Below are 25,227 nucleotides of genomic sequence, written 5' to 3'. Positions count from 1 at the left end.
CCACGTTGGTCGGTGGGTACCACAATGGGAAAATGAAAGGTTAAACATAAATAAATAGCTGGTCAACAATTAGAACTGAAGTTATTAGAAAATGTGTTCGTATGGATTAAGTCTGTAAATATGTCTGTGATATGTGTGCCTCTGTATGTGTGTGTGTGCGTGTGTGTGTGTGTGTGTGTGTGTGTGTGTGTGTGTGTGTGTGTGTGTGTGTGTGTGTGTGTGTGTGCGTGTGAGAAGGAAGAAGGCAGAGAGGGAGTGATGAGTTGAGGGAGGATGAAGAGGAGGCCCCCCAGGGACCCCCATGATCTCATGCCTGGGGGGGGGGGGGGGGGGGGCTGTGAGATGAGGCCATGTGTGCACGTCTATGTGTGGTGTGTGTGTGTGTGTGTGTGTGTGTGTGTGTATCTGTGTGTGTCTGTGGGTGGGTGTGGTTTTTCCTATACATAATAAACTGACTCAAAACGTATCAAAGAATTATTTAACAATGAGTCAAGAACTCAAGAATGAAATGCATTCTAAAAGATATGTTCAACAGAGCATCCCAAAGTTTGACCAACGGCTATGTTTACGTCGATGCCAGGCGTCGTTAAGGATGATGTCATCCATGTGGGGCCCAGCTGTGGTTTCAATGGCTCGAGACGATCTATATGGCTAAACTGTCTGAGTAATAAATCAGTAGCGGGAGCAGATTGCATTAATGATAGATGAGAGGGGTTTCGCTCTTTAAAGCTGTATTTTTTTGATTGGCTCAGAGGATGCATTGAGTTGCTGTAAACTAGTGACAGCAAATCAAACACACATTCATTGACCAACTCCGCGGGAAGCCAGTGAGGGCATGGCCGGGTTCAAAGGTCGCCAGCCACTCTCGAACAGGGAGTCCTACAGTTACCAGAGAGCTCAGCTGATCCTAGGGAAGCACTCACAATTATGAATGACGCTTTGTTTGATGATGTAAACATGATTTTGAACACTAATATCATTTTTCCCTTCTGAGCGTCATGTTTCCTGTGTGTCTCAACAGCATTGGTGCGTTGTCGATGCAGTCTACAGTAAAAAATTTACATGTTTGATTTCTGTTGCCACAGTTGAACAGAACCATGATGCAATACAACTGAAAATTCTTGAAATAATATCTTGAGGAAATTTTTCATTCTATAGGCCTATGGATGAAAATATAGTAACTTGGTGTATAATGAAAGTCTCACTCCGAACAACACTCATTTGCATTTGTTTATAACACATTAATGCCAATTCACCAATTTGGTAAATGAAATTGGTCAATGAGCTTGAAAGGTATGGGTTAGATAATGCACTGTGAAAGAAAGCTACAAAATGCTGACATTTAGCTGGGTCTAAAACAGTCAGTAGATTCATTCAAATCAACAACTCATCAGGGCAATCGTGGTCAAATTGGAAATCAATCAGCCAGGATCAATAGATGTTGATCTTTGACCTACTGGTCAAGCCGGGGGGACCCAACCCAGGGTCAGTTAAATAAATGCAATAACATCATCATTTTTTTCATGTCGGTGCACACACACACACACACACACACGCACACACACACACACACACACACACACACACACACGCTACCCTTTAATCTTTCTCTTCCTTTATTTATTTTTGTCTTTGCTTAACATAAAGCAGAAGATTAGACTATATTCTAAATACACCCATCTAAACATGGCAGAAAAATGAAACGACCAAACACTTTAGAACAAACATTACATGAATACTGTGGATATACATCGCCCTCTAGTTGTGAGTTTCTAGAAATTTAGTGTTCTAAGGAAAATATCCCATCTTTAAAGAAAATATATATATTTCTCCTATCTTGATGAAAACTACTCTTTAAAAACGATTCTTATAGAAAATAAAATTAATAATATGGATACAATAAACAATCTATGCTCAGTACACAAAAGCCATTTTACAATAACATTTTTAATTAGTTTTATTTTTTTATACTGTACTTCTTATCAATGTTTATTTTTTTTAACATATTTCCTCAACTCAGCAATCGAAAAAGACTCAAATGTTGCCTGTTTGGGCTGATGAGAACACACACCTGCCCTTCTCGACGACTCATTACTGGTTTAATCACACTGGTGATGACGGCTGACTGATTGCGGTGATCAGGTGACAGAAGGGCATCCGAGGTCAGGCGGAAGTCCCCTGGGTGCCGTAAACACCCAAGGGCCCCAAATAATTTCTGAATGAGGAACCAGGAGGTACTGTTGGTTGGTGGGATTGCATTGTGTCAGCCAAATAAACACATGCAGCGTTTGGCCGGGAAACAAGCCGTCAGACACAAGGTTTTTTGTCCGAAGAAAAAGGAACCACAATACATCGCTGTTGGTACAGTAAGGATGTTCATAGAACCAAGTGCCAAGCGCTAACAATAGCTAGGTTAACCCATTCCCCGTACACAACACATATAGCTAGGATAATATGCTACACCATGCTAAGTACTATTTTTAAGTGCAAGGAAGTACAACATACAATAAGTGTGTACATTGAATTCCAGGACGGACAACATACAATAAGTGCGTAAGATGGGTGTGTCGGGTAAGGGGGGAAGCTATGCAGAGTCAAGGTGAACTCTGAACAAGTGAGTCTCGTGACCCGTGTGTCCGTCCAGTAGGTGGATGCGGTGCTGTTGCATTTAAAATACCCTGGACTGGTCTTGGAACATTGAGGCAGCATACAAGAAGACTGTGTTTCCTAAGGAGGCTTGGGCCCTTCAATGCATGCTGGACAATGCAGTAGCCTACATGGTCCACTGGTCTGTTGTTGACTCAGTGACCAGAACGTGGCTGAGAAGAGAATGGTGGCCAAATTGCTGGCCATCATGGAGGTCAGGCATAGGAGCAAGGCATAGTAGCACCATCTGGTGGTAACTCGTGATATTGCTCCCCAGTCAGGGAGGTGCGTGTAGAACCTTACCAATTTGATTTAGTTATTTTATTGGACGGATAGAGAGAAGTGTAAATGAGACGTGGTGCTCAGAGCAGGTGTAATGAAGATAACACCAAAACCTCCTGACCCATGCAAGTCGATAAAGATGGCAAAAACAAAGATCCTGACTGAATACATGCTCATTTGACAAAGTCCTGAATCCTGGGCTTTGAGCTGTATTTAGAAATTACATCCAGATCGATCAAGGCTAGATTAAATTCACTGAAGACTGCATATCTCTGTGGATTTATATAATCCAGCTGAGCGTTATTCACCCCTTTTTTTTATGAAAATGGGCTGAAAATGTTACCGGTCATCAGCATACGGTGTTATCTCCGTGGACAAGCTTGCATGTTGGTGGACCCACCTTAATCCACCCATTATAGGCCGCTATGAAGTTGTTCAATATGGGAAAAGCCCAAATCATAACCGTAAAACGTGTGCATTTGAAAAAGTATTGACTTCGAAAAAGGCGGTAGTGTGGTCAAGGTGAATAAAACCCCAACGCGGTTAGATAAGGTTATTGTGTCTCTCAGTTGTTCTTGTCATAATTCTCAGTGCTGAAAGTAACTGAGTAAGGATCTTCAAAGGCCGCACAACTCCTCTCAGTCTCCTCCCCTGAGAACAGGGCGTGTGGTCATTTACTGTAGAAAGGCGAAGACAAATACAAAGAAAGGGGAATTTAAACATAGGCATTGAAAACAAGTAGGCTAAAGAATATGAATTGTAGAGCCCAGAACTGAGAACTTCACCCAAAAAAGGCTATATTATCACAAAACAGATGTCAGAGACTAAAATAAGTGGCCCAAATGATTTATCAATTATAAGATAAGTGCAAAGACACCCGTACGAAAACAGTTGTTCTTGTCATAATTCTGAGATTTTAAGATAACTTCAATAACTGTGAAAAAAGGATCCGGCTTCAACCCCACATAACTCCAACAAAAACACACCGCGCGTATTGATTTGATTAGTGTGCGGCTCTCAAAAACTAAACTTAACAAATCACTACGCGCGTTCCTTCCCTGCTCAAAACATCCGCGGTTTGGAACTTCTTGACAGTAGACTGATCCCCGGGTCTATGCTGTAGACATTAACATCAGAGTAATATTAAACTCCTAATCATAGAACGAGACGGGAGACGCTAAAGTCGTGAAATTATGTGCATGAAGTTGTTGCTCTAATAAAGAGGTAAACATTGATGGCGTGGTGAAGCTACATACTGGTCTGGTGGTTGCGTAACCCGAGGAGAGGAGAGGCAGGAAAGGGATTTCAGCAGCGAACCCCTTAGGACGGGGAGTCGAGGAAACAAGGAACCTGGGGGAAAAACGCTGCAAAACAGACTCGTAAGAGAACGCTGCACAACAAACTCAGGAGAGGACGCTCCGCAACAGACTCCGGAGCCGCAGCACTAGGCAGAATATGTCCGCAGAAACGGTAACTTGAGATGGTTTTGTTGTTTGATAAATGAATTAATGAATGATAGGATACTGAAATGTTCTGTGCTCTCCCAAAAAAAGTTGCTTTCACAAAAGTTGCATGTTCTCTAATAGTTAACGTGGATCTTCTAGATCGGAGTAGTTTTAGTTTAGTTTAGTGGAGTTAGTTTAGAGTTGGACTTCATGTCAGCGTCCAAGTAGGCTACCACTGTCACTGACCTGTCAAACCAGCATGTTCAACTCTGTCAATAACGGGAGGCAAACAACAAATAGACTACGTCAAATATTTTTTGGCTTTTCAAATGAGAAAAAAATATCACTCTGGCGTCCTTAATATTTATTTATCCATTTATTTACTTGGTCATCTTTACCTCAGACCTCGAAGCCTCCTCGGCCGATTCTATCGGATTTCCATGGAGTCGCAATGGTCCATTACTTCACGGACAACTGGGAGAAGATTCAAAACTTTAAGGCCAGACCAGATGATATCCTCATCGCAACATACCCAAAAGCAGGTTTGTGTAAAATAAATCCGAGGACGTAATGAGTTGGGTCATTAGGCCTCCATGGTTCAGTTCCTTGACCTAATTCTTGTCCCCTTTATTCATTACAATGCCACCGTAAACTCATTGACGCCGTCTCTCCCTCTGTGTTTTCTTCAGGAACTACATGGGCCTCCTACATTCTTGACCTTTTGTATTTTTCTCTGAGACTGCCCGATCGAATGACATCCGCTCCTATTTATGAGAGAGTACCTTTCCTGGAGATGCAAATACCAAACTTTATGACCGGTGAGATTGTGATTATTTTGAGGATTAGTAATTTTACTAAAAACTAGATTGTATTTATACCTTTTCTGTATTTATGTTTTGATAACTCACATTAATTAAGGGGAAACTTCTAAAAACGTGCGTGTGTGGCTCTGATAAAAAATCTTAAAATATTCAGACGCAGATTATTCCTTTTGTTGTTCAATGTCTTGCAATAGTGTAATGTAATTTACAGTAGCATCAACCATGATTACTGTAAATAGTTAAAGAGCAGTTGAGTTTTCATCTCTCCACGTAGGAACCGATTTTGCAGACAATCTGGCCACTACTCCTCGTCTCATCAAAACACACCTGCCTGTCCAGTTGGTTCCAAAGTCCTTTTGGGAACAGAAGTGCAGGGTACAGTGTTTAATTTGTAATCTCAAAGGGCGCACATGGCACAATATACTTTATACTGAAATCTGAAGCACTGAGTTCATGGTGCTACACCATTTGACAAAGGTATTAAGTAACTGTTAACTAAATTGTACCTCATTAAATTGACTATATCTTAGCAATATATTGAGTCAATCAAGTAAAAACTTCAGCTTTATTGTGATTAAAGAAACATTCTTACTGTAATAGTAGCTTTTTTTTTATGTGTGCATTGATTCATCTGTGTATTTATTTACAAAAGATACCTTTGCCAATAAAGATCCAACACATATTGTTTCATGATGGCAAACTAAATGCAGAAACCCTAATGGGACTTCTCTCTACAGGTGGTGTATGTGGCCCGTAACGCTAAAGACAACGCCGTGTCTTATTTCCACTTCGACCGCATGAACTTTGCCCACCCAGAGCCAGGAGACTGGAACAGCTACCTCAAGAGATTCATGGATGGAAAGAGTCAGTGGAAAACATATCAAAGCGAAGTCTACACACACAACCGAATATAAATGGGCTACATTGTCCTCTGCTTCACCTTCACTAGAAGTTGTTTGATGGATTCCTGTCGGTTTTTTAGTGGTGTTTGGATCGTGGTACGACCATGTGACCGGCTGGTGGGAGAGGAAGCAGTCTCATCCTGAAATCCACTACATGTTCTTCGAAGATATGGTCGAGGTAAGCAGTGTTTGTGTGAGAGCAGCACTTCTAAATCAGTAGTACATAGAAGGTAAAGCATTCACGTGTGTGTGTGTGTGTGTGTGTGTGTGTGTGTGTGTGTGTGTGTGCACCCATATGAAAAATGTATGTTATTGTATTTATTTAACTGACCCTTGGTTGGGTCTCCCTGGCTTGACCAATAGGGCAAATGTCAGCATCTATTGATCCTTGCTGATTGATTTCCAATTTGATCGAAGTGTGTGTGTGTGTGTGTGTGTGTGTGTGTGTGTGTGTGTGTGTGTGTGTGTGTGTGTGTGTGTGTGTGTGTGTGTGTGTGTGCGGTTCAACAGGACACTGGACGAGAGATAGAGAAGTTGTGCTCCTTTCTGGGTTTGGGTTCGACAGCCGAAGAGAAGCAACAGATCAGAGAGCTGGTGCAGTTTGATACTATGAAGAAAGATGACATGGCCAACTACTCAACAGTGCCGGTGATGGACTTCAAGGTCTCTCCCTTCATGAGAAAAGGTAATAATATTATATATATTATAATATATATATTTAAAGATAAACGTTCATTTTGTCCTTACTCTTGACTCATCCTCTTATTTAACAGGGAAGGTTGGTGACTGGAAAAACCACTTCACTATGACCCAGAACGAACAGTTTGACGAAGACTACAAGAAGAAGATGAAGAATACCACGCTACAGTTCCGCACTGAAGTTTGAAGGCTGGCAAGGCTTCTCCTGCGTCAGGATTCACCTGATGGAGAGGAGAAGACATGTTGGAGCTACAACGACCGAGAGTGCCCAGCTGTCCTAGATAGATAGATCACTTTTTATAACGGCTTTTATTCAGACTTGGTGATCTTTTCAAACACATATGATAAACAGCCCCACGCGGCAATAAACGATCATATAAGAAATACAATTTACTGTCAAGTTTTAATTTCTTCGTATGCTTAGAATCAATTACATCAAATATTGGTGAAAGATAACAAGCAGCAAGCCTTGTTTATGTACAATTAATAAATAACTTAAAATGTTACATTAAAAGTAGACCAGAATCAACACATTTCTGAAGGTTCCCTTCCTATCTGCATACCTTCACTGGCCCTGACGGACACTCAGGCCATAGATTATGATAAATGTGTTAATTTCTTGTACACTTCAAACACTATTTTTGATGAATACAACTTATTTGTTACTCTTAGCTCCTTACTAAATTTCACATGGCTGTATCATGTGCATTCTACTCGTGTTTATATTGGATTATCATAATTTATACCTTTTATAGCTTCCAACCTCCCTGGAGATAAAATGTTGGCCTTCTCCCTTTGGTCTAAAGAAAGTGGATATCAGTTTCAACACTTACTCATCCTGCATCCAGAAAGTGTTACTGAATTCTTGGCCCATATTCACAACGTGTTGCCAGGAAAACAAATACCGATGAAGCACTTTGTTATTAACGACCCTCGACTCCTGATTGTTTACGGCCCACTCATTCACGTGAAGCGAAAAGAAACAGTATTTTAAAAGATTGCACAGGTCGTCTGCGACTACAATAGCATCGCAAAACACCAGCCAGAAGATCAAATGAGGCAGTGCTTGGATGAATCAAACACAAATTCAGCCAGATTACTGCAATGTGCAGAGTTAAGGGATGTTTAATTGCATGCACCCCCTGTTGCTATTGGCTCTGCCCTGCTGTCAAGACTTGGGCAGCGTCTGGGGTAGTAGATCGCATTGTCAAGCGACCTATATACTTAGAGTATACATTATAAGAACAAACATGTTGGCCATGAATGCTAAATAAAATGGATTGAACCAACACTGCAAAATGTGACATGTTGATTAATTTGTGCCAACTGGGCTGTGATGGCACTTTTGAGTTGTACACGTTTAAAGCAATACCTAGTCCTATTTTCAGTTCAACTGTAAGTACAATGTTTGTCCTGCAGATGGCGCAGCCATGCCAGTTTTAGCTAGTGGACTATGGACGCTGACAAGTAATCATAAGTCCTCATTTATTTTGATACTGCTATTTACTATACTGTTCCTAGGCTTACTCATCTAAAGTGTCGATCAATACAAGTCAGAACTATGAAACTGCAGCAAAGCTTAAATTATGCAGTTCAAAAAATGATATAATTCATCATAACCTATAGATTGGTCAAACCTTTGATGGCTATTTCATGGTTGTCACTTATTGCAGATTAATTTATGGAATTTGTGGATGTGTGTTGTAGAGTGGTTGGGCAACGTCAACCACAACCGTGCTATCCTATAACTATCCCTTCCTAGAGCATTGATCCATTATGACAGGTGTTCTTCAATGTCTTTGCAATGTAACTTTTTTATTCAGTCTATTCATTGATAAAAAATGTAATGCACAACATCTGTGTTTTTGGGTACTATATTTCAAAAACAAAGTAAATTAGAGCTATTATGGAGGCAAACGGTAAGGCTTGTGCTGGACACACACACAGACACACACGCACACAGACACACACACACACACACACACACACACACACACACACACACACACACACACACACACACACTGTACACAAGGGCAAACTCATTCTGCTCGGCTTCTTTTCCACCCGTTATATCCTCTACTCTCTTCTATGACACGCCCCCTCGCCCCGCCCATCTCCCATTCTGTAAACCTTAAACCTGTTCGTCCCCCTCCTCATGTCCTCTCGCCAGCCCGCAGTGGACCCCTTCACCCGGGCCCCACAGCCTCCCTGTCCCCGCCTGACTGGAGCGGTTTAGCTGAGGACACATGACGCTTGCATAACAATCGTCTTTGACCGAGGCGGGGGAGGAGGGGGAATGAATGCATGCATGCATCCCCTGGCGGTTTAATACGTGTGTGTGTGTGTGTGTGTGTGTGTGTGTGTGTGTGTGTGTGTGTGTGTGTGTGTGTGTGTGTGTGTGTGTGTGTGAGTCATGTGGAGTGGATGATCCAGTGTGCGTGCAGGTAATAAAGAATGAGTAGCGAGCGAGGATTGTATGTCACGTGTAATTACCGAGCGGATTAAGTGGCGGGCCGTGTCATCCTAGTGGATCGACCTCGAACGGTGAATAGGCATCCGTGTTGCAGGGCATTCAGGACACATATGGTACTGCCTATGTCCGTTGTTTTTTTTGTTGTTTTTGTTGTCAGAGATGAAGATACGTGTTTTGGGCCAGATTTCCTATAATAATAGTAACTCCTATAATAACTCGGTGATCACACGGTCCTCATCAGTAAGGCCATGAATCTTCTATACTGCTTTAACAGAAAGTCTGACACAAGGCGTGAATGAACCCGCTGTCACACGGAGTTAGCGTCCAGTGGCGGCGCTGGGCTATTTAAAGCCCTCCGCTGGAAGCCCCCTTTCCCCTTTAGTTGAGCAGTAACGTCTCGAATGCGGCTCTCTGTCTGTCAATCGGTTTTGACTGTCACCCCGTCCACGTAGCACACGCACGCAAGTTCCTCGAATATGCTCATGCACTCTTGACATCTGCAGCATGTTTCCAGTCTGTCTGTCTGTCTGTCTGTCTGTCTGTCTGTGTGTGTGTGTGTGTGTGTGTGTGTGTGTGTGTGTGTGTGTGTGTGTGTGTGTGTGTGTGTGTGTGTGTGTGTGTGTGTGTGTGTCATTGAGATCTGCATTAAACATCTGTTTTCATGAACTGAACTGGATGGGTGGGGTGGGTGGGGGGGCTTGGAGAGGATTTTGATTGGTGGAGAGCAAACCTGCTTGTTACATCATCTCCTACCCAACAACTAAAACAATTTAAATGCAAAAAACAACTACATCCAGGCTTGCTGAACAATGGCGCCCACATAAAATATTCCGTAGTTTGCTTAGCAACCGTTTATTTGTGGCTAACCCCGCAGAAAAACAAGAAGACAGCATGCTTTTCATCAAAAACTCAAATGTTATGAAATAGCATGCAATCTAGTATAATCTATAGGTTAAAGTAGTGACATCTAGCGGTAAGTTTGCAGATTGCAACCAACCCGTTAGATGGCCCGCTCCCTTTGTATAAGTAAAGGCCTTAATAATAGGCAAACGACTTTTATCTTCATTGGATTTTGCAAAACCAAGTGTGTTCTGCTAAATCCTTCCTCAGGTCTATCTCCTGGGTTCTTTGTGATCGGTGAGATGTTTGGGTGGATTTTCTGGGATCTCCACTACTTTGCAGAATGACCTCCGACTTTTTAAGCGACCCTACTTTACCTCCAGGTGTGATGAGTTGATTAGCCATTTCATAATGAACCCCGTAGTGACATCACACATGGACCCCCATATGTTGGACAAGATCAGCCCTCCAGTTGGCACGGTCCATTTGGTAGGCAGGCAGGGGGGTCTACTGCACAGGTGGGTGATTATACTTCCATCGATCGGGAAATGGCAAGTCAGCATCCTGGTGATGAAATAGGGGCCTAAAATGATTTCCATTCCTAATAATCAGTATTTTTATATAGACAATTATCAATTGTATTTTCTTCTCTTCTGTTGTTTTGCTTAACCGCGTCTCTCAAGCGTCTTCGCGTAGAGTCGGTAAACTTTGGCTGTGTCTCAATTCAGGGGACGCATCCTTCGAAGGACGCGGCCTATGAAGGTGTGGCCTTCGTAGACCGTGGAGACCGGACCGAAGGCCGAACGAAAGCTTTTAAATGAGACGGTCTAACATACAGAGTATTTCAAGGTTGCGTAACAACCGCTCCTGTCACCTAGCAACCCTGACAGCTGCGGTTCAAACCATGGACATATTATAGAAACCGGACGGCGGAGGAGAAATATGGAGCCGTTTTATATAACCCACTAAGAGATGTCCACTTTCACTTCGATGTCCACTTCTTACTTTATTCTGACTTTCATTTTATTGTATTTTATTTATAATTTTCTATTTTTTATAATCGTATCTTCTATGCTTGTAATTTCTATTTGTACGGAGCACCTGGAACAAAACAATTTGCCCCCGGGATCAATAAAGTTTTCTGATTCTGATTCGCTTATATAATAATTATATAAAATATAAAGTTAATTAGTTTAACGTTATATGGCTCGTGTTAAAGAAATTTAACTTTGACAATAAAGTGACACATTTAAAATAGTCCCAACTTTATTTGAATATAAAAAAATGTTTTTACATAGTTCTTTCATTGACTATGTAATTTGCTGCAACTGCCGCTTCCGCTCTCCCTGATGCCATTTCTGAATAAATCCAACGCGCAATGAATCTTGGGATCCATTGGGCCGTGAAGGATCCATCCAGTGTATCCTTCAAATCCGGGAAAAGAAGGCTGCATTTGTCGGCCGCATTTGAAGGAGCCTTCGAAATGGGACAGCCTTGACGCGTCGCAGTGACGCAATCGCCCTTCGAATGCACCCTTCGAAGGATGCGTCCCCTGAATTGAGACACAGCCCATCTCTGTGCCATGTTGCTTTAAATCTTGCCGCTGTAAAGGTTTATGTGATACCATTATCTCCTTTCCTTTCGTAAAGGTTGGTCAGGAGTAACATATGCAAAATGAGGGTTAAAGGATGCATCGAGGCTCCTTTCATTAGCATTTTTAGAATTCGAACCACCTTTCCTCCTAGTACTTCCGGCCGGGTCATCTCGTTAGGAAAGGAAATTTCCTATGCGAAAAAGAGAACTCAAAGAGGCCCCAGGTTAACTTTTAACCCGTTGTTTGCTAGTTCGATCCCCGGCTCATCCTAGCGGTGAGGTGTCCCTGAGCGAGACACCTCACCCTAACTGCTCCCGACCAGCTGGCTGTCGCCCTGCGTGGTTGACTCCGCCTTCAGTGTGTGAATGTGTGCATGAACCGTTGTAAAGTCACTTTGCATAGACGTGTCTGCTAAATGCCCTGAATGTTAACACATTAATGACATTATAGGCAGAAGGAGAAGGATTAATAACAAAGATAGTGTGTTTTATATGAAAATTAGTTTGTTATCAAAATTCATTTTCATAACAAAAATTCACTCAGAGTATGAGTGGAGACTCATGCTCTACTATTCCCAGAGTTGAATCCAAGTGTCCCGGAAAACCAAAAACTAAACCCATCGGTCGTCCCACACTTATCCTTAACCATCACGCCCCTCCTCACAAGAAGCAGCAGCTCACCCCACTTCCAGTCAGCAGCACGCTAGCGCTCTGCCAGTAAACTCCCTCACGTATGTCTTATCTCCCGCAGAAAGGAATCCAGTCGCCCCGGCCACAAAAACCCCAGACCTGGAACCACCTGTTTCTCCTTCCACTGGAAGACTAGCCTGAACTGAACCCTTTAACTCAGGTTTCAGCTTCAAAGCTTCAGTTATTTCCCTCACCGAGCCTGGTTAGCACATGCAAATCATAATTAGTAGTGTCAATTAGGAGCAGAATAATAAGGTTTATTCCATTACAGATTTTCTTGTATCTTTGTTAGAATATTTTTTTCAAATGTGCTTAAAGCTGCAGTAATCTATCCTTGCTTGGCCCACTTTGTTTTGTTTTGATTGAGTCTCATGGCTCTCATGCATTTCCTTGACTATTTATGTAGATCCGGATGTAACGGAGACTCAATACAAACATTGCAACTTAAACAAAGTAGGGCGAACAATAAATAGCCGAAAGCGACAATAACTCCATACACAGAAGTGTTTGTTTCTTAAAGAGTAACCCAACACTACACTTTATCCAGCGGGCTTTGCAGCCAGCCAGTTCTAGCCAATCAAACACAAAACCGTTCCTTTTTCAGAGATGGCGCTGTCTTTGGTGAGCTTAAAGTCGAACAACGATAGCCTATTGTAATCTGCACAGGCGGGCCAACACAAACACATACGCAGTTTTCAACACAATTGGAGGATCCGTGAAAAAAAAGCAGGATTGACATTGATTTTATTCAGACAACTCTGGGTTTGGTCGCATTTGACTTGACATGGTCGAATTGCAGTGACGTATTCCTATGCATTGCCTTTGCGTCGTCATTTCAGCCATTCACTATATCCCCCCCATCGTCATTTCAGTAACAGAGTGTCATTTGCATATCACTAAATATAATCAACAGTGAACACCAAAGAGATGATGAACGTTTGAATAGTTGCGATGCGAGCCAACGAGGGCGTCGGGGGGGGGGGGGGGGGGGGGTAGCCAACGATGCACCGAGGGTGACCTGAAAGTGCATACACAGCCGTTTTGTCATTTACAAAGACATTGGGTTTTTTTCTCCAATAAAGTGAGGCTACATTTTTAGAAAATGACGATAATAAAAATAAAAAAGCTTGACTTCTGTTTCCACCTTTCAACGACACAACCCCACTTTTTTTCTGTTTAGTTTTCTCCGTATGGCTGTAAAGTCCCAACGTCCATTTGAAAAAACATCATCCGCGCTTTTGATAAAAGGGTAACAAAAAACTAAATTCAAAACATCGACATGTAAAAAACAAACAACCCCAAAAATAATTAACAAAACAAAACCCGACCACGTTATGGATCTTGGACTTCACGATGTTTCTTTAATTATACAATTTATTATATATATATATATATATATATATATATATATATATATATATATATATATATATATATATATATATGTATGCAAACATATTTATATATATTTTTTTTACATTCCTCATGTGGACAGACCCCTCTGGGATCTGTCTCCTCTTGATTTCTCCACCACGCCTAAGTGCTAGGATGGGCCTGGGGCAGAGTGACTGTCGAGTGACTGGTGTGTCTGGGGGCCTGGATCAATATGGGGGTACGGCGTTCATGGAGATGGGGGGGGCGGGGTCAGGAAGAGGTGGGATGTGGGAGGGGGGGGTTCTGGCTACTAAACCACAAGACGAATCACAAACACCTAGGGGGTGGGTGGGGATGTGGGGGGGGGGGGAGGATGAGGAGGATGGACAGCAGTACAAGAGAGTCGTGGAAACGAAGAAAGACAAGTGCATTCCCTGGGAAAGTGGCGTCAGTGACTCGGGTTTGGTTTGTTTTGGCAAACGCAAGTTTGCATAAGAAGCTGTGTGTGGTTCTGCCTGCTGTGTGTGTGCGTGTGTGTGTGTGTATGGAGAGAGTGTGTGTGTGCCTGTGTGTGTGTGTGTAGTTGTTGTTTTGGCAAAAGAGGTAGAGGCCGGATCTTGCGAGGCCGGCCTCTGAACACGAAGCGTTCACATTACAGATCTGCACATTAATATCTGACATTTACGTGTGCAAAAGATCCGATCTATCGCCTGGACTGTTTACATTGCAGAGGCATTGGCCAGAGATCACATGTGGTGTCGGATCTGGAACCACATATGAAGGAGTGGGGGGGGGGGTGTCCATGATAGTTGTGAATGGGCTGCGAGCGCAATACATGTGTGATGTGTCACACTGCTCCTGTTTTAATTCTCCCCTGTAGCAAAAACAATAAGGAGCATTACAAACTGATTTTGGGTTGTGTGATCCCACGATTATTGTTATTTTTTTCTCCGTTGTGTTGTCTACCACCAACCACCAGCCCGCGACGACTTGATTTAATGGCTTCTGCGTGCGGATGGCCACTGAGATTCGTCTGTCCCTCGTTTTTGCTGGTGCGTCTGATCATGGCTTTGAAGGCAGTGTGCTCGGTGGTGCTGGTGCGGTTATACTAGTCTCAGTAGAAGTAGAATAAGAAGGAGAAGGAGTCAATAAGTGGCTGTGTTTGTCTGTGAGAGAGAGACACCCGGAGGAGCTGCGCTGCCCGCCCCGATCTGATCTCCTCTTCTGGAAGGGAACCCGAAATGTACTGGAAAAAAGGACAATAAAAAAAGACAACCGAAAGAGGAGGTAATAGAAAATGTTTTTTCGTATAAAACTCGGTTGGTGTAAGAAAGGTTAACTAGAATCCTCAATGTCGATTTGGCTTAACCGTGTCGTTGATTTTCGGCGACGTTTTTTATACTTTTAACAAACATAAAAAGTACCTTGCAGGAGTCAAACCAAATGAGACGGATTATGGATTGATTTACGAATAGCTTTGATGCGTGAGCTTCGAGGCTGACCCTAACCCCAAGAGCTCCACGACCATATTCTCAAAAAAAAAACGGAACAGCCAATCAGATCGAAGCTGGGCGGCGCAGTGTGTATGTTGTATACCCGGGCACGCAAACCCTTTGTGAGGCACACAATGAAACCATACTGAGCAAATTGTGTCTCTGTGTTGGAGCCCACCCTGGTCATTACAGCACAGCTTGTAGTCACAGTGATCGTGAGAGAGAGAGAGGAACAACAAAACAAGGTAGGTAGGTCGAGGTTAATAGCCGGCCAGGAGAAAAGGCAGGGGGGGTGGGGTGGGGGTTGGCTGGGGTACAGACCTGCAGTAGCTAAATACACAGTGTGTGTGGGTGAATGTGTGCATGTGTGTGTATGTTTCCCTGCATAGTGTTTGACGGAATCGATCCTCATACCCTGCATGACACACTGTGGTGGTGGGGTCGCCGCCGTCCCGGTGGGTCTCCAGAGATTAGAGACGCAAAAAAGGTGTGTGTGTGTGTGTGTGTGTGTGTGTCTCTATGAATGTGTGTGTGTGTGTGTGTATCTATGTGTGTGCCTGTGCACATGTGTGTGCGTGTGTGTGCATCTTTTAGCAAAGCAAAGGACAGACGGAGAGGTTTGGAGTCCTGGACTCGGATTGAGCCTGGGAAGTAGAGTGTTAACAGTAGTGTTGGGGGGGGGGTAAAGGGGCAAGGGGGGGGGTGGGAGGGTGCAACAAGGATACAGACATTGTGGTTTCCTTTTAGTGCAACAGAACAAACACCCGGCGAGTGGCCCCAGACCGGCCCCAGAGGGGACCCAGACCGGGTCGGGTCTGACCGAGAGAGATCGGAGATCAGAGCACCTCCCGGAGCTGCGGCCTTCCACAGCCAAACAAAAATAATAAAAAGGGATCTCCAATAGAATCCATCAACAGTTCAACACTTTGAGTGAGTTCTTTGTCTTTGTCACCGTGCTCCATCTCTGTGTCTCTTCGCTGCTTCCCAGAGTCAGTCCTTCCTCCTCCTCTTGGAGGTTCTTTGGCCCTGCCCACTGAGCCACAAACGGTGTCCGGTCCAAGGCCGTCTTTTCACAAAAATCCCCCCTTATCGTTCCCCCTTCGGATCCATCGCCCTGCTGGCACAACACCCCGGGGTTCTTGTCCTGTTCCCCGTCATCATCAGAACTGAACCAGAGCTGAAAAGGGATTCCAAAGTGACTCTTGGTCCAGTGAGGTGTGGTTATCAAACACATCGTTCCTCATGGTAGAAGCAATACAACACAGACACGGAGAGGTGTGCGCCTATGAAACACTCTGTCCCTGTCGTAGAAACGATAAAACACAGACTGAGAGGTGTGTGGTACAGCGACTGTGTAGTTGTTGAGCGGTTTGACACACGACCGTATTTACACTGGATTGAGAAGCACCTCACTTATCTGCTCTGCAAGGTTGGTTGGTTGTTTCTGAGTGAACTGTGTGTGTATTGTGTGTGTACTGTGGTGTGTGTGTGTGTGTGTGTGTGTGTGTGTGTGTGTGTGGGTGTGTGTGTGCATGCATGCATCATATACATTGGGGACAGCTGCACTGAGTTGAGAGGTGAGGTAGAATATGTTGGTTCGAGGTGGGATATGGAAACACAATGCAGCCAATGGGGAAAGCCCACAGAGGTACATGGGCGGAATCACTGTGTGACGGACAAGTCAGGGTGGCCAATGAGGACGACACAGGCATCCGGTGAACAAAAATAAAGAAAAAAAATACACAAAAGTAGAGGTAACTTAAAAATAAAAAAATAAAACCATAAAAAAACAAGAACCGCCGATGGAGTACGCCCAAACGTATCAGAGTATGGATTGTTTGAATATGTACGTATGTGTATTTGTGAGGTAAAGAAAAAAAAAGAGGTATGTCTGACAGGAGAGGTATACTTTATAAATACATACTGTGTATACTCAGGTAAACGGTACTGTGGGGTGCACGTCCGTGCGGAGCCCAGTAGCACGGCCTCCGTCGAACGCCACTATCTTCTTCTTCTTCATTTTTTTGTTGTCACCCCCAGGCGCTTGCACAACAAAAACAATCCGAAAGCACCGAAAGTACTCATTAAAAAAATACTTTGAAAGACGGAAACGGCCTTAACCAGTTGTGAGGTATTAGTCTGTGTAGTTCGGCATGTTCCAATGAGTGGGAGGTGTTGTGTGTGTGACACTGTGTGTGTGTGTGTGTGTGTGTGTGTGTGTGTGTGTGTGTGGGTGTGTGTGTGCGGAGGAGGGATGTCAAACTGCTTGAAAGAGCTCCGTTGGTGGTTATCTTTTATGTAATGACTTCTCTGCATAAAACTCTATGTACAGTGCAGTGTGAGTATGTTCTTCTAGTTTACTTGTGGTTCTGTGTGTGTGTGTGTGTGTGTGTATGTGTGTGTGTGTACAAATGCGAGTGTGCGTGTTTGTTGCTCTGAATGCTGCCCTTCCGTAAAAATACATGTTTCAGCCTCAATACTATAGGGTCAGAACAGTCTCATTTATAATGAATGCACAGAGAAGGATTCACAAATGTATTTTGTGATTTATATATAAATTACTCTCTTCTCACAAATACATTTCAATGCACACACAAATGGATATCGGTATGTATAAATGTAAAATAAATCACATCCATTTGTGTGTGCATTGAAATGTATTTGTGAGAAGAGAGTCATTTATATATAAATCACAAAATGCATTTGTGAATCCTTCTCTGTGCATTCGTTATAAATGAGACTGTTCTGACCCCATACAATACTGTGTAGCACACACCACACGCACACGCACACACCCACACACACAAGGGCGTAGGAACCGGGGGGGACAGAGGGGACGTGTCCCCTCCAATATCGGAGACAGGCGCATTTGTCCCACCTAAAAATTATACCGGATCTGTCAGGTTTCCGATATGTGTCCCCCCCAATGTTAAACTCATTCCTACGCCCCTGCACACACACATCTCGACATGGAACGGTTTTCACAGTGTCAACCAGGACCAGCAGTGAACACAATGGAAACAGAGGGGAGAGAGTTCCCCGCTGCGGACAGACGCGCGGACACTGTAACACGTATTTACAAAAGAAATCACCAACAAATAAAAACGACCAAAAGAAAGAAATCTCACAAGCAAGATTGTCAGTGTGTCTCTGGTGGGACAGTGTGAGTGTGTGTGTCTGGTGATTACATCTGAGGGCCTCGGAGAGAGCGTGGGGGCGGGGGGGCACGGCTTATTGTGCAACCCCCCCAGAGACAAACACATGGTTTCTTTTAAAATCCAGCCCCCGACCAAAAAACAGCCCCCCCGTCTCCCTCTCCTCTCCTCCGAGTCCGGCCTCCTCTCCTCGGAGCGGTGGCGCTCCGACCCCCCGAGGGAGGAGGCCGGCTCGCGGTGGGAGAGGGAGACGGGGGGTGTCGGGTACGGGAGGACGGGCGGGGGGGCGGTCGGCTTGGCGATGGGGCGGAGGGGGGTCCTCCATCGTGGTTCGCCCGCCGCCGCCGTCACACCTCCTGGTCCTCGAACACCTCCAGGAAGAGCGGCGGGAAGAGCTCGTTGGGGCATTCCACCTTCATGTGCAGGAAGCGGCTCGCGTGGCAGGCGCCGATCATGCGCAGGTCCGTGACCTTCATCAGCAGCTTGGGCCAGAAGTGGGGGATGCTGTGCTTGCGGCTGTTGATGTAGTGCTCGAAGGCCAGCAGGTAGGTCTCCTGGCATTGCTCGATCTTCTCCACGCTGGTCAGGCCCGAGCGGTCTGGAGGGAGGCGGGGGGGGGGCGTGAGGGGAGGAGGAGAGAGAAGTTGGTTTTAGTAAAACATTTTAAAAAAAATGCTTTTGTTTGAAGGTTTTATCATTTTTATTGTAGAGACAGGAATGAGTGGGAGGTAGGCGGGGGAGGTGTTCTGTGTATGTAACTGTGTGTGTGTTTGTGCTCATTATAATTATAATTTTTTCTAATTAAAGAATTTATTTTGAAGGCTTCATCCGTTTTGTTGTAGAGACAGGAAGGTATGGGAGAGAGAGGGGAAAACATGCAGCAAAGGACCACGGGTAGGAATCGAACGCGGGTCAGTGTGGTCAGGACTAAAGTGCTGATTGTGGTTCCACGTTGACGCAACGCAATGACCACGCAGAAGCTCCGATGCAGTCGTGAACCGTCGTTTTGGTTCGGTGGCGGGTTTAAGGGAACGGACCAATCACAGCCCTTGCCGCTGCGTCGCCTCAACGCAAGGTTACATTTTTGGGAGGCGCACGTCAGGCCCTTGCGTTGGCCTCAATGAGGGTACGCAAGGACATAAGGGGTCCGTAAACCCCCTCGCTTTGCGTAAATGTGGACCCATAATCAGCCCTTAAGCCTTAAGGGTACACTCTGCCCGGTGAAACACCAGGGCACCCCCGTTTTTAGTATTTTTATCACTTTTTGAGTTGTTTTTCTTTTTTCTTCGGTCACAGCTATTCCTGCACTCTGCCTCCTTTCGTTTTCCCTCCAAGTGGCTTTATGTTTTGACCCCTGCCGTGTACAAACACACTCCATTTAAGGGTCTAGCAGGCAGATACTTTTAGCACAGAAAGGCTATGTTTGAGGAAAGAAGGGACTGGAGGCTAATTCAAGATTAGCGATAGATTACATTGGGACACCGACATCATATACGGTCAGTCGGGTCATGTTCTCTTAAACACCAACTGATGTTTACCGGCCTCATCAAATATGCTCATGTTAATAACTGCACAATTCTAGTTAAAGAGCCAGTGAACCCGCTGTTTCAGCTGGAACTCAAACACTATCAGATCTATACTAGGCGTTACACGTTAAGGGTCCGAAAAGCTAAACTTTTTCTCGGACAGCGCAGTCCACCGCTGCCCAGACAGAGCTCCACACATCCCCATCAAAAACGTAGGATTTTACCCCTTTTCTTTTCTAAATTGGGGACTTATTTCAGTAACAGTGATAAAACCGCATAGATTACTATGATGATGGTAATATAAGACGAAATCACCATGTTGAGAACAACAACATAAAACCTGTTTTGGGTTGACTGACTCTTAGACAGTCAGTCACAAATAAAATCGGTATTTATTTATTGTATACGAAGTAGGCCAACTTTTTTTTTACCAACTGTCGGTTGATCCCCTGCTGTTGTTAGGATCAACAGAGGTGGAGTACGGATTAACAGGCTTTGCGGATGTGGTGTAAACTTTTAGATGCACCGATACTGTTCCACTCCGGTATTTGTTCAGGAAGAGACAAGACCTTTATGTTCAAAGAAGCCCTATTGTTTGTGTTCAACCACGGGCCCATTTCACGCCTCGTTTAACATGCAAACCATCCCTGTACACACAGCCTTGTTTTTCCCACTGTGGACTCGGTCTCCACCAAGTCGGCTCAGGGGCCCACACACACCTCCCACAGGGAGAGGATGTGGGGAGGGGGGGGCTGGGATGTGTGGGGAACACCGTTGTCAACATTGGTCGGACAGAGAATAATAAAACATGATAACAATACGTTGACAAGTTGACTGACTGTAGGCCTGCGTCTCTCGCATCCGACGACTGCTATACAAACGCTCGTCCTACCTGTTGGAGCATTGCTCATGGGCTATGGAAGCACTGCTTGAGCTGCCTGAGCCGCTTGTAGCGGATGTAGTTATTAGTTATTTTCTTCACTATGTTCACTTTGTTGCACTAGGTTGGGCTCGAATTTGACGTCACTTATTTTGATAGAGTCCCTATTAAGCCTCATTACAATTATATAGACTAAGTGATAGTACTAATCCACGTTATATTAATATGTTGTTACATAATGTTTACATAATGCATGCTTCGCAGTTAAGGAATAACAGAAAAATAAAATAATAAAGGAGTTGTCCCACTATGAAAATCCCCACCACAAACACAGACGTGTCTCTCCCTGTGTGTGTGTGTGTGTGTGTGTGTGTGTGTGTGTGTGTGTGTGTGTGTGTGTGTGTGTGCGTGCGTCTGGGTGTGTCTGTGTATGACCTACACAGACATGCACACAGTATGCATTATAGTAGCACAAACACAGACGTGTCTCTCCCTGTGTGTGTGTGTGTGTGTGTGTGTGTGTGTGTGTGTGCGTGTGTGTGTGCGTGCTTCCAGGCGCCTGCGTTCACGTGCGCGTTCCCCCTCACCGGAGCTCATGAGCAGCACGGCCTGCATCAGCGCCACCTCCGTGTCGTCCAGGTTGAACTGCGCCAGGCTCTTGCCCAGGTCGAAGATGGCGTCCGACACCACGCCCAGGCCGCCGTTCTTGAGCTGCTCGCGCTTCACCGCCATCTCGCCGCTGAGCGTCAGCGTCTCGCTCTCGGGGTCGTAGCGCACGGCGGCGCGCAGCGACATGATCTCCATGCAGCAGCCCTTCAGCAGGATGATCTGGTCCTCGCAGGGCAGCTGGGGAGGGGAGCACAACGCTTAGCTTCAGCTAGCATGAGGAGGTTAGCACAACGCTTAGCTTCAGCTAGCATCAGGAGGTTAGCACAACGCTTAGCTTCAGCTAAAATTAGGAGGTTAGCACAATGCTTAGCATCAGGTGGAATCAGGAGGTTAGCACAATGCTTAGCATCAGGTAGCATGGGTTAGCACAACGCTTAGCATCAGGTGGTTAGAACAAAGCATTACGTTAGCACGTTAGCACAACGCATAGCCCTTCAGCGGGATGATCTGCTCCTCACAGGGCAGCTGGGGAGGGGAGCACACTGTTAGCATCAGCTAGCATGAGGAGGTAAGCACAATGCTAAGCATTACTTTAGCACGTTAGCACACCGCTTAGCATCATGCTTAGCTTTTCAGCAGGATGATCTGGTCCTCACAGGGCATCTGGGGAGGGGATCACAACGCTTAGCTTCAGCTAGCATGAGGAGGTTAGCACACTGTTAGCTTAAGGTAGCATGAGGAGGGGAGTACACTGTTAGCATCAGGTAGCATGAGGAGGTTAGCATGGCTTCATTAAGCCTTCAGCAGGATGATCTGGTCCTCACAGGGCAGCTGGGGAGGGGAGCACACTATTAGCTTCAGCTAGCATGTCGATGTTAGCACAACGCTTAGCATGAGGTAGCATGAGGAGGTTAGCACAACACTTAGCATGAGGAGGTTAGCACAACGCTTAGCATTAGGACGTTAGCACAACGCTTAGCATGAGGAGGTTAGCACAACGCTTAGCATGAAGAGGTTAGCATAATGCTTAAAATGTGGTAGCCCTGAGGAGTTTAGCACAAGGCTTAGCATCAGGTCACCATGAGGAAGTATGGTTTCATTAGGGCGAGGGAGATTTTAAATGAAAAGTGTAAAGTAAAATATAGTGGATAGATAACACTGCAGTTTTATGGATTGATTCTCGTCCAAATCTCAACATAAATCCATAATGATCCAAAAATAAATGTCTATGTCAAACACATGTGCGTCAAATGTTCACTGGAAAAGATCGGATTAAAGACGTTTATTAACCTTGGATCCCAATTTCATGGTGTTCAAACTGAGTATGAGGTAACAACCGAGGTTGTACAGATAATGATTGTTTCACTCATCCCATTAGTAGGCAGAGCAAGTTTGACCCACCCTCCCCACATAACGATGACACTGGAGAAACCGCCTTACATTAATTACACCGAATACTCAAAAGCTCTGAATACGTCTGCCACTCAGACGCAGACAAAAGCACCCCAGGGCTCAGAACCAATAGGAATAAAGCGCTGGTGATGGATATGGCCTTCGCTGCGAGGCGCTGGGATGCTTTGAGTGTTTTGCAGAAACAAAGGATAACATGTCATTATGGACTTAAAGGGCTCTTGCATGCATGGATGGTTACAACAGCCAGTTTTGGTAAGCCAAGCAACGCCAATCAACTCTTCTGACCACAACGCCCCCCGAATCGTGTCGTAGCGGGGGGGGGGGGGGAGCCTAAACAACAAGGTAGCCCCGCCCATCAGAAGACGAGCTCCAACAGCCTGTTTTGTTTTAGTTTTAAGCAAACAGGGCAGTGCAGCGGTCGGTTTAGCTCAGGAGGTAGAGCGAGTTCGCTTTTAACCGGAAGGTTGCTGGTTCGATCCCCGGCTCCTCCTAGCTGAGTGTCAATGTGTCCCTGAGCGACGCACCTCGCCCTAACTTCTCCCTACGAGCTGGAGATCGCCTTGTATGGTTGACTCCGCCGTGAATGTGTGTTTGAACCGTTGTGTGTTTGAGCAGTGCGTTACAGACTTGACCCTTTTTTTGATGAAAGGTCCCTCCTACCCAAAGCCCTAAATAGAAACGTATCTTTTATGCTGTTTATCCGTTATGAATAACGCCGAAGGGAGAAACACAGGAATAAGAAGTTCCCTTAAGAATTGGTCATAATCCCAGGCAGTTCATTAAGAATTCATGTGTATTCAGAGGAACAGTGACACATTACATTTTCAGGACTTTAAAAAACATACCTATTCTGAGAAAGAGGGATTCGATTGTTCATTTATTGAAGATAATTCATCCATAAGTATAACAAGTTTTCTGTACCAACTAGAATGTTTTCAGATGGTTGGGAAAGGATGATTGTTTTTTGAGGGTTTATTCCGTGCCATCGGTTACGTAACCAGACACCTCCTGCAATATGCATGATCACTGCTCTCAGCTATAGTCTACCCACACCGTCATGTCTGCACACACACACACACATACGCATGCACGCACACACACACACACCCGCACACAGAACACACAGAGACACAGAGAGATACAGACACAGAATACACACCCGGACACGACACACAAACACACAACCAAAGACAAACACCCCTCCACAAACACACACGCAGACACAGAGACACACACACACACTCCACTCCATTAAAATCCTCCTCTAAGCAGACATGCTCTTTCTCTGTAGTTGCCTCTGGCTCTCACTCCTCAGCGGCTAATCAGCAGCCGGGAGGAGGTGGTGATGAGCCAAGCTTCCTGCGCTCATTAGCAACTCGTCCCTCGGCTGGGGCAACAACTAAAGAGAGCGGGAGAAGTTGGAGAGCCCGTCCAATCAGCCGCTCTGCAGTCCCACTCACGAGCCTCGTTAGTGGAGCACAATGGAAGCCCTGGAGTTCCAGGGAGGACACTTGGCAACACGCTGACGGAGGGGCACCACCTGACACCAGCTCATCCCTCCTGGTTAATACACCAAGCTGACGGAGGAGCAGCACCCGACACCAGCTCACCTGTCCTAGTGAGTACACCCATCTGATGAGTACACCACCTAACACCGCCGCGTCAATCCTGGTTGATACACCCTGATGCAGTAGGATACCACCTCAGCCCTCCTAGTCACGCCATGCTGATGGAGGACAGCCCCTAACACCACCACATCCACCCTGCTGGTTCGCTCAGCCTGACGTAGGACTCCGCCAGCATCAGTCCACACCGCCCCTACACTTGTCTGAGTGAGTTGGGCCCCGCCCTGCCCCCACGGGCCCCACCTATTTAGGGCCCGGGCCCCTGGTGACAGGGATGGCCGCTCCAGATTTCATTTCATACTCGCCGAGCGGACGACAGACGGAACGAGAGGGATGTAAATAACCCTGACACACACTCTCTGACACACACACACTCGCCCCCCCACCACACACACTGACACACACGCTCCCGACACACACTCCTGACACACACGCCCCCCACACGCACAGGCTCCCCACACACACGCTGACACACGCGCCCCTAACACACACGCTGACACACACGCCCCCCACACACACACTGACACACGCGCCCCTGACACACACGCTGACACACACGCTCCCGACACACACGCTGACACACACGCTCCCGACACACACTCCCGACACACACGCGCCCCACACACACGCTGACACACGCGCCCCTAACACACACGCTGACACACACGCTGACACACACATCCCCCCCGGTCCCTGGGCCGGGACGGGGGGCGTTCACACCGGACCTCCGGAGGCTCCGGCGGGGGAGGAGGTTAGGA

The 25,227-nt window shown here is 45.5% G+C and overlaps 2 protein-coding genes across 2 annotated transcripts in view; one reads left to right on the top strand and one right to left on the bottom strand.

Annotated features, from left to right (window-relative positions):
• The first annotated feature begins 4,041 nt into the window (after nt 1-4,041).
• On the top strand, nt 4,042-7,845 carry LOC307083049 (cytosolic sulfotransferase 3-like). The gene is made up of 8 exons (XM_079746839.1): nt 4,042-4,398; nt 4,777-4,915; nt 5,063-5,191; nt 5,469-5,569; nt 5,932-6,058; nt 6,177-6,274; nt 6,607-6,781; nt 6,870-7,845. Exons 1-8 carry the CDS (start codon nt 4,384-4,386, stop codon nt 6,980-6,982), a joined length of 897 nt encoding a protein of 298 aa, XP_079602965.1. The 5' UTR covers nt 4,042-4,383; the 3' UTR covers nt 6,983-7,845.
• A 6,042-nt stretch (nt 7,846-13,887) lies between these two features.
• LOC307082599 (thyroid hormone receptor alpha) overlaps nt 13,888-25,227 on the bottom strand; it is a 92,995-nt gene continuing 81,655 nt past the window's right edge. The window contains exons 9-10 of the mRNA XM_079746217.1: nt 21,410-21,668; nt 13,888-19,014 (exon numbers count right to left, since the gene is read on the bottom strand). Of these exons, the coding sequence (XP_079602343.1) occupies nt 18,764-19,014; nt 21,410-21,668 (510 nt within the window). The 3' untranslated portion in view covers nt 13,888-18,763. The remainder of the gene's footprint in view (nt 19,015-21,409; nt 21,669-25,227) is intronic.

The sequence above is a fragment of the Pollachius pollachius genome (assembly GCF_949987615.1).
Source record: "Pollachius pollachius genome assembly, chromosome: 11".
In the NCBI taxonomy this organism is placed as follows: domain Eukaryota; kingdom Metazoa; phylum Chordata; class Actinopteri; order Gadiformes; family Gadidae; genus Pollachius; species Pollachius pollachius.
The sequence above is the reverse complement of the archived record's forward strand: the minus strand, read 5'-3'. Positions and strand labels throughout refer to the sequence as shown.

Coding starts and splice junctions, on each gene's coding strand:
- LOC307083049 (XM_079746839.1), top strand. Junction 4,916..5,062: donor CGCAACATACCCAAAAGCAG/GTTTGTGTAAAA, acceptor TGTTTTCTTCAG/GAACTACATGGGCCTCCTAC. Junction 6,275..6,606: donor TCTTCGAAGATATGGTCGAG/GTAAGCAGTGTT, acceptor GCGGTTCAACAG/GACACTGGACGAGAGATAGA.